General features: G+C 28.5%; 1 protein-coding gene across 1 annotated transcript in view; it reads left to right on the plus strand.

The window, feature by feature from the left end:
* The window catches only part of LOC105171347 (probable serine/threonine-protein kinase WNK9), a 3,365-nt gene continuing 1,734 nt past the window's right edge, over nucleotides 8,982-10,612 (plus strand). The window contains exons 1-6 of the mRNA XM_011092420.2: nucleotides 8,982-9,388; nucleotides 9,551-9,588; nucleotides 9,691-9,918; nucleotides 10,036-10,256; nucleotides 10,367-10,525; nucleotides 10,610-10,612. The exon at nucleotides 10,610-10,612 is cut by the window's right edge and continues 438 nt beyond it. Of these exons, the coding sequence (XP_011090722.1) occupies nucleotides 9,314-9,388; nucleotides 9,551-9,588; nucleotides 9,691-9,918; nucleotides 10,036-10,256; nucleotides 10,367-10,525; nucleotides 10,610-10,612 (724 nt within the window). The 5' untranslated portion in view covers nucleotides 8,982-9,313. The remainder of the gene's footprint in view (nucleotides 9,389-9,550; nucleotides 9,589-9,690; nucleotides 9,919-10,035; nucleotides 10,257-10,366; nucleotides 10,526-10,609) is intronic.

Genomic DNA, 10,612 nt, shown 5'->3' on the forward strand with positions numbered 1-10,612 from the left:
CAATTTTTTTGTTAATATTAATAAATTTAGTAATTTTTAACTAATGGTCAAGCGATGCAAACCTCATGAGTACTAAATATATTTTTTCAAACCACATAAAATTTATGTGTAATTTGGTAAGGAATATAATTATCCTTTTATAATATAATTTAAAAAATGAGAAAATCATAAAGAAGAATGAGAGCAAAAGTGAATGTGAAAATTAAAAAGAGAGAAAATAAAAAGTTAAAAAGAGAAACAAAAATAATCAAATATTAAAAAAATAAAAAATGAACGAATCAATAAATTAAAGACTCCAACAAGATTCTTTTCAATTATGTGAAGGCATAAATCTGACAGTTCAGCTCCGCACCTTATTTCTGACGATTTCATTAAAAATTTGTACACGCGTTAAGAATCAATTATTATACTAAAAGCGTGAGACATATTATATTAGACATCCGGTTTTTTATTTTAATATTCTGATTTATTAAGTCTGCTTGAATTTGTGATCGACATTTCAATTTTTTATATTTAAAAAAATAAAATTTTAAACAAATTATCATTTGTCTAATTCTAATTTCACTTATTAATTGAACTCTTTTTATTTTATAGTCCTAAAGTACTTATACCTCGTCTTATTTTAATTTTACTTGTTTGTTATCAAATAAAATTAAAAATAAATTTAAATATTTTGATTAGATTTCCACACGTATCAATTCTTTTTATTTCAATTCAATTGATTTACCAAATTGTGAAGCCTGAGTCTAACGGGCTCCAAATCAGGCCCATATTGTGGATCAAAAGCCCACTTTCTTTCTCAACGACGGTTCGGTGCAATCCCTATTGGGCCAATCCCTTTGTAAGAAATCATAACACAGATGGTTAAGTCATATGGTTGTGATTTCATGCTTTGATGATGACATGTTATGGTCAATGATATAGAGATCCAAGTATTATTTCCTTTCAACCTCAAATGGTCAAATTCAAAATTTTGAATGAGTTGGATGGGTTTTTTTTAAATAAATAATCAGTAAGTTATAATAATTTTATATTTAACCAATACATCAATATAACTATAAATAAATTACAACAATTTATATAATATTCGCATAAAATCAGACAAATAGCAAACGCTTAATGAAACCCAAACAGGAATCAAGACATGATGGGTCTTTGAGGGGACTTTTAAATTTCAGATTCATATTGAATTATTCAACCACTTGGAATAGTATTTTGGAGTGTTGGGGTTAGGGACGGTGTGAATCAATAGGGAAGAAGTCCTGTGCTCTTCCCCGCTAGGAGTTGGAAAAGTCATTAATAAGAGAATAATAAGGATAAATACAATTATTATGTATCCAAAAAGCACCTTATATATTCAAATCATCGAGATCCTGAATAATTTCTAATAATGATGGATTTGAACTCGAGGATTTCAATATATTTTGATTGATGGGGTTGAATTTAGATGAAGATTTGAAAAAATGATTTCATACAATTATATATATTAAAAGCTTTGAAATCTATCGATACTCAATGAAATATAATTCGAAGAAATAAGAAGGGTAAATTACAGCAATCTCTCATGAGGTATTTTTAATTTTTCAAACAATGAAAAGTATTCGTAATTATGACAAACTCCATGAGAGGTCGTTGTAATTTACCCAAATAAAAATTATCCAACCTTCATTCGAATAACCTATAAATGGATTTAGATTTGAACAGCGAGATATTTAAAGAATTGATTTCATATTAAATGAATTCGAAATCCATTATAATCTTACCAAAAGTAATTCAAAATGAGAAATTAAAAGATTCAAATTATTTCAAATATAGAATTATCGAAACAAATATAGTGAATTTAATATTGTTATAAATTCAAATTTATTGAACTTTATATATTGTACATCAATCCAAACATACAAAAAAAATTACTATTATAACTGATAAAAATAATTAATCTGCAGTGGCGCCGATCACACTAACCAAAGCAAATGTCACGGATCACGCCTTTGTGTTAGCGTGATCACATCTTCAAATAAAGGTCAAAATTAAAAATAAAAACTAATATATATATACTATGTATATTTTAAAATTAGCAAAATAAATTAATGGATTAATTTAATAAAATCAAATAATCTTAGTCTAGGCTGAGAAGCATGGCCATATTTTATTTAAATCTTATTTTCTTTAATTCAAGGTATCCTAGGATTTTTGTTTTTTTTACTTGAATGCAATAAATTATTATTAATTGAAACAAAAATTATATTTTAAATAATAATATCAAATAAACCAAATCGAAAACAACACTTACTATACCGTAAAATAACATTCCACGTATATAATAAAATTCAAATTTATAAATCATGAAATATCGACTTCACCAACTGAATTAAACATTGTGGATATCCTAGAATTTTGTTATGATTTACCATGGACAATACCATATGTATAAGTCGACAAATCTCATGGCATATTAACATGCATGTTCCATTTTATGTCGGTAGTAGGTATATATATATTTCAACTTTTTATTTAATTCTTTTGTTTCCATTTATGTCATGTTAACGTTCATCTACTAGCTACACTTTATAAGATACTTTTAACTTAAGATTATATATAAAATCAAACAATTTTTTTTTGTCAAATTACCTTATAAGGGTGAAGATGTACCTCCGCACATGTATTAACATGTAAATGTATAAGAGTAATTTGGTCTGAAAATATTTGTTTTATCCACAATAAGTCTGTAAGTAAATTAGGGGTAAATATGAATATCAGCAAATTTTATGAATCTTACTAACAGATCCATTTCTTGAACGGTAACAAACATTAGAAATACTATACGTAACTTTTCATACTATAGAAAACTTACGCGTAATTATACAAAACCTCATAATATCCCAATAAAAACTGTATGTAACAGCTGGGAAAGATCTTTAAAAAGTACATATAATTTGAGTTTTTGTTAGATACTTAATTTTTTTTAATAGTAGCAATAATTATATAATTACATTTACTAATTAATTACAAGCCTTGAATAATTATTGAAAAATGATAAAAGTGTGTGGGTGTTATAGGTAATTATTAGTTAGTGCATGCAATAGAAGTCCATGAAAATTAAAATATATAAATGTATAGTGCATGGTTATCCATAATTAATCATTACTGCCATGATTGGAGTCGTCTTCATTTCTTTTTTCTTTTTTCTTTTTTTGTTTTTTTTGCCCACTTTTTTATCCTATGTGCTCCATCTTCCTGAATTATAAAATTTAATAAATAAAAGAAGTCCCATGGCCCATGCATATTCCTGGACACAGACGTAATAAAAATAGAGCACTATCCACATATTCATATTATATATATATGTATATATATCAATGATCACTACCCATATCTATGATATTTATTTGCACATCAATCATACAATTAACTTTTCACCTTTTTTTGTTAAATATTATTTTTTTTTTATTTGTAAGGTCCAAGCTGGATTATATCAAGATATTGAGTCCAATATTACATTGAGGCTCAGTGTCACGAATCCATAATTATAGTAAAAATCGATTTTGAGTAACTGTGAACATAAAATAATGATCGGAATTATATTATGTAATTATTTTTTTTTACCATATTTTCCGTACACATTCATGACCTGACTAGAATCAATTTGTAACACAAAGTAAAGAATTAGTAAGATTCTTTTTTTGTTTTAATTTATGTAATATTTGAAATTGAAGAGCTTGTAATTAATGATAGAATTTGTAAATTAATATGTGTGTATGAATTATAATATGTTTTGTCTGGTTGTTGTATGGTCAAATATTTACTCAATTGCCTGAAATTGGGTAATTGACAATCAAAGGTGATGTTACAGAAGGAGAAAGATTGGGAAGGATTGAATATTAGTTAAATGTCACCAAAACTTGGAAATGTCCATGTCTGCCTCCCTTTGGCCTTTCATGTGTGCCCATGTGAGCTTGCATGTGCATATTCCAATTGTGCGACGATCAATATATACATATATATACACATTCATATATAAATATATAAAATATGTATATATACATTGGTTGGTCCAAGTGCAAAGATTTAAGTATACGTGGTATAACTTGTAATTAGATTGATGTCATATTGTATAAGGTATTATTCGATCTAAGTTTATATGATTCTCATGATTTTGTCATGAAAAGAAGTTTTATTGGAGAGAAAACGTCTTGACGCTATTATATATTACTCAAACTTTTCGTTTGCAACTAATATAAAATGCTTGCCTATTTCATTAGCCCCCAAGATGAGGAATTTGGGACGAACACATCTCCTCATTCCTATAAATGGCCGCTAAACTCCATTTTAACTCCATGTATTTTTGTGAAATAGTTAAAATGTTCCTGTATTTTAAAAATAGACTAAAAACTCCCTATATTTTTATAAATTCCGCATAAAACCCCTCGTTTCGTTAATTTCTAATGAAAGATGGTACTAAATCAAAAAAAGAAAAAAACACGAAAGATGGTGCATTTTGGCCTAAATATTTTGCTGTGTTTGGACCCTTTTTTGGTAATATTTGACTGAAATTCTCCTTATTGCATGTATACAAGTTGGTCAAATTGACTTATTTTCAGCTTGTTTTGAGTTATTTTTTGGTCATTTGTCTTACTTTTTATTTTGTATTTATATATTTATCTAACTAAAAAAATATATATACAAATTGTAAGCTTTTATTATTTAAATTGAAAATTTAAATTAATAACACAATACAAAGATTAATATACTAAAATTTATTTTTCAAATTTAAATATTTACATGAACACAAATATTAATCAATTATCATAATTATAGTTTATTAATTAATTTAAATTATTATCTAGTTTAAATATATTTAAAATGAGATTTAATACTTGTTTATTATTTTAAAGTTTGAAAGAACTAAAATTATTTTTTTCTTTTAAAAACTTAAAAATTAAAAATAAAATTTGGGAGACGACGAACTGCCCTGTGTAAAATGATGGTCGCTTCGCCCGAGCAGACACGCCCAATAGTCTAGATCTGGGTGATGCAACTATGGGCATGGTCACCCAGGTTTCCTCTTGCCCTGGGCGGGGCGTGGGGAGGGGGTTACTTTTATTTTATTTATTTTGTAAAATAATAATTTTATTCTTTATATTATTCATATTACATAGATTTAAATTGATTAAATCTAAGCCCTCGATCTTCATAATCTTACGATTGAGATGAATAATATGACAGTTTTTAAGTATTTAAAAAAGATTCGAATTATCGTTAAATAACGATTAATACATAATAGGTAAGGCCATAACAATCGGTTAATATAAAAACCTAACACCATTAAGTGAATTTAATGGAGGAGGGCAAGTTAGCTATATCTAAGAAAACAAATGGGGGGTATTTTACCTATTTTTAAAATGCAAGGATATTTTTAGCTAAATTTTCAAAACACAGAGGGCGCAAGGGGGGTGTTTAGCTATTTGACTACTTAGGATGGAACATGATCTCGCTCCATAGACGAAGCCAAATGATGTGACTTTTGACTCGATCGATGCCCCATTGTTCGCATTGATTTCATATAAGCCCAAAGGTTTTGTCTTTAATGTGGCTCATCAAACGATAGTGTCTTATAATTTATAAGCCGCTCAAACACTTCACATGCAACCAACACTTGTTTACATCAATATGTTATGTTTATCTTTTGTATATTGGTTCAAGACCTTCTAAAAATGGAGGAAACATGCAAACAAATATAAACATATATATATAGGTGTAAAAGGAAAAGAAAACATGTGGTTATTTGTGTTGATAAGTTGCAAAACAAGAAAATTAAAAGCAGTTTGGTACACCTAAAATTAGGTCCTCCACGGCGTTGCTCAGCTAATTAAGTCTAAACAGAAAAGCCCCCCAAAAAACATTTATGTCTTGTACCATCCCAACCATCTTACACTTACATGTGATCCAAACTTGCCCTTGTCTACTCCAATTCTCACCATTTCCATTATTTTACAATTGCTATATTCCCAAGTCTTTTTCTTTGAATTTTTAGCATATCAAAGACATTTCAAAAGTGTGTATTCTACTTTAGAAGGAAATCCCTACGTTATAATTAGTCCAAACGCAACTCACTGGTCAATCAATTTTATTCTAATTATTATAATATGTACATTTTCATACGCAACTAATACAAAAATCGACGTATTTAGAATTTATATACGAGTTTAAAAGTATTTTACATTATATAATTATCGATTTAAATATTAAATTTCCGGACACACAAAAACCCACTAAATAATTAGTTAGATTTTCACTAATCGTTACTCTAACCAGCATTGATGAGGGAAATGAATTTCGAATAAAAGATAATTAAGCAATTAATTAAATCAATTACGGAAGAGTACCGACGTAGACGACATATCGTACGTAAAAGTACAAAACTCTATCATTTTCCCATGTCATCAAGAGGGACTAAAAGTCGCTTTTTTAAATAAATAAATGGAGTTTAAATTTTGAGGTGGAGAAACCCAAACCCCACCATGAAAATGGGTAAAATTCGTATTAGTCCCTCACTTGACATTCCTATATTACCCTTATGAAAAAAAAATCTTTTTATTTTTTATTTTTACATAAAATTATTTGTCATTCACTTTTTAGTTTTAATCACAATTAGGCCCTTTATATTTTTAAACTTAAAAAAATATAATCATTTTAATTGAAATAATTTATTGTTGGCCAATTAGTCAAGTAATAACTTGATTAATGATATATTAATATAATTGTTATGGATTTAATGAGCTTATCAAAATTTTCAAATAAAGTAATATTTGAATTAATAAATTGGAGGAAATGTTTGAATAAGAAAATAGAGCAAAAATATTTAAAAAAAAATCTAAAATTAGAACATAAATAAATAAATAATATGTCAATTAATATTAAAGAATGTGGTATATAAAATCCCTTATTATTCGGACGTTCTTTTATTTAAAAAATTCAATAAATTCATGACAATTATGATGATATGTCATTAATCAAATTATTATCTATATTTATATAATTGAAGATTACCATTTTGTTGTCTTCAATATATTTTTTGCTCTCCATTTTTTATTTTATTAATTTGTATTTTTCAATTTCTTCTCAACTTCTATTTCTCTTTTTCTTCTCTCCCTTCTCATAACTTTCATCTACTTTTTTAATAATTTTATTTATTCAATTAACATTTTACATTTTTTAGAAATAATAAGTAGTTTCTAAAATTTAAAACTAAAATATGCTTGAACATCTGAATAATTATGCAATAATAAATTCTTCCAATTAAAATAATAATTATCTTCTAAGCTAATGTATGAGGGACCAAATTGCTCTAAAAAATAAATAGTGAAGCACTAAAATGGTTCTCTATAATTTTTTTTATAGGGGTAATATCGAAAAATTACCCGCTGAAAGGACTATTTTAAATTGAATTAAAAATATATGAACTATTTTGAAGTTGACATTAAATGTCAGGACTAAAATGAAATTTACCCCCATGAAAATTGATTACTTGAAAGAATTTCTTTCGTGGGGTAGGTAGAGGCATTAAAATAAAATTAATTTATGATTTGGCATATCTCATAATTGATCCCATGAAGGTATATTACAGCTTGTTTATCAAAGTTCAATATTCCAAATTTTAGTTTTGATTACTTATTCCACCTACTAAACTATAATTATTTACATATAAATATTACTATTTTTTTGTGTATCAATACTATTACAAAAAAAAAAATTTTATCGTACTAATTTTTGAATACCCAAATTTACTCTTAAACTCATTTCTTTTTCTTTTTATCTGGTCAAAATAGTAATTTTAAATTTCTTTTTAATAATCTCATAGAAAAAAAAAAAATCTCTCACCCACTACGCCATGTTTCTCTTTACAACTCCATGTTTATTTTTCTTACAAGTTTCGATATTTTTAATATTTTTACATATATTATTCTTTTTGTCATCTCACCCCACGTTTTTTTCTTCTCATAGATTTTTTTTTTTATCCAAAATTTCTCAACATCTCACGTCACAATTCTTCTATATATGCTTGCGAGAACTGCGTACAAAAATTACTAGTAATATAATAAATAAGACAACAATAGTGTGAAAACGTAGATTTTTCCTAAGTCGCATGTGAGACTGGAAAGTAATATTGGTTTGACTTATTTTTACTTTAGTTAATGTTTATGTTTCTTTGTTGGTAATTTCTATGAGAATGTGACATTAATAGATTTTTTTTATATATATTTGTACTGGATTCGCTTTCTTTTACTTTTTTTTTTTTTAATAAAAATGACGATTACATAATTTATATCAATTAAACGCATCAATTGATAAAAATTGAATAAATCATATTATATAGTAGACCTCAATATACCCCAAGAAAACAACTTTTAGTAATTAAGATATTTATCTTATAAAAATCCAAAAATAGGGGTGGAGGGGGGACATTGATTTTTTAATATTATTATTTTTTTAAATTTCGTGAAAATAGAGGAAACTTTTATGTGTTAGACAATTTATTTAAAAAAATAAATAAATAGGGGGAACAGAGGGGGACAGTGCCCAGAGCCAGATCCACAATTATCCAATCACAGAGTCTTACTTGAAAAGAAAATAAAATAAAAATGAAAAGCACTCAATTCCATGAGATGCAAAATTGCTTCCTCAAAACCCGCTTTTCCCAAATCCCTCTAGTACCAAAAATTGTACTCATCTCTGACATACATAAAAAAGATAAATCATTATACTATACATGGTTGGTCCCTCTTCTTGCTAGCTGTTTCAGACCTCTCTGTCCTGTCTTGACAAATTTACATGCATTACATAAATAAATTAATTAGATTTCTGGGAAATAAAGGTGATAAATTAGATAGATACTGTAACTGAACCAGTGTGTGTTGTGTGTTTTCTCTTTTTACAGCTCGTGATGAGATAGAAAGCAGTAGTAGAATTAAAAAGAAAGGAAAGGGAGAGGTGTTTTGTCTGGATTTGGGGTTGTGGAGTGGAGGGGCAGAGTTGTCTATGAGTTGTTGGGAAGAAAAAATAAATTACCTTTGTCCTTATGAATGGAATTGGACTCCCCTAGGCCTCTTCTTCCACAAAAATCATGCTTCCAGTATTTTTCTCCTCTTTTTTCTTGAAAAATTTTTAATACCATTTTTCAGAGTGTTGTGGATTTCCAGTATTTATTTCTGAATTTAGTGGGCTCATCATTTCTTTCTTTCTTTCTCTCTCTCTCTCCCAAGAAACCAAGATAAGTAAGAGAGAGAAATTTAAGTTATAGATAACCAAGAAAATGAATGGTGTCATTGATCTTGATTCTGAGGATTCTGAGTTTGTGGAAGTTGATCCCACTGGGAGATATGGAAGGGTATGCTTTTTAGGTTTTTTATCTTGCCATTGATTGATTCTTGTTTTCAATTAATGCTTCATTTTTGTTCCCACACAATCTTTCAGTTGTTTGTGATATGAATTTCATGGGTTTGAGTTTCTTTCTGTTGATTTCTTGTTTTCTTCCCTTTTCTGATTGCAGTACAATGAGATTCTTGGAAAAGGGGCTTCAAAGACTGTGTATGTGATTCAGTATCCTACATTGGATTTATGGAAGTTTTGATCTGGGCTTAGGTTTTTGTCCTTTTTTCTTATTGTTGATTTCCTTGTCTGAATTTGCAGGTATAGAGCTTTTGATGAGTATGAAGGGATTGAGGTAGCTTGGAACCAGGTGAAGCTTTATGACTTTTTGCAGAGTCCTGAAGATCTTGAGAGGCTCTACTGTGAAATCCATCTCCTCAAGACTTTAAAACACAACAATATTATGAAGTTCTATACTTCTTGGGTTGATACTGCCAATAGGAACATCAATTTTGTGACAGAAATGTTCACTTCTGGCACTCTTAGACAGTAAGTGCTCATAAAATGTTGTCAGTCTTAGATTCTTGATTTTTTCTCTGTAGATGTAATAAACTGGTAATTGCTGTGTTGTAATCCAGCTTGATTTCAATTTATTGATCTGAAAAGGTATAGGCTGAAACATAAGAGGACCAACATCAGAGCAATCAAACACTGGTGCAGGCAGATTTTGCAAGGGCTTCTTTATCTCCACAGCCATGACCCTCCTGTTATTCATAGAGACCTCAAATGTGACAATATTTTCATCAATGGGAATCAGGGCGAAGTCAAGATCGGTGATCTTGGCCTGGCCGCGATCCTGAGGAAATCCCATGCTGCTCGATGTGTGGGTAAGATCAAGATTCATGTATACAAGTCATATATATGCCTCTCTCTGGATCGACAATCGAATTTCTAAATTCTGTGTTGTATTGCTCTTTATGTTTATTGACTTTATCAGGAACACCAGAGTTTATGGCTCCAGAGGTGTATGAGGAGGAATACAATGAATTAGTCGATATTTACTCATTTGGCATGTGCATTTTGGAAATGGTGACCTTTGAGTACCCGTATAGCGAATGCACCCATCCCGCTCAAATTTATAAGAAAGTCATCTCTGTAAGAAACTCGGCTCTAAATTTCTGTTGCCAATCTGAGTTTATAGCTCTGTAGCACGATGAACTTAGGCATTTTACTTCGTTTCGTT

Source organism: Sesamum indicum, linkage group LG10 (genome assembly GCF_000512975.1).
Source record: "Sesamum indicum cultivar Zhongzhi No. 13 linkage group LG10, S_indicum_v1.0, whole genome shotgun sequence".
In the NCBI taxonomy this organism is placed as follows: Eukaryota; Viridiplantae; Streptophyta; class Magnoliopsida; order Lamiales; family Pedaliaceae; genus Sesamum; species Sesamum indicum.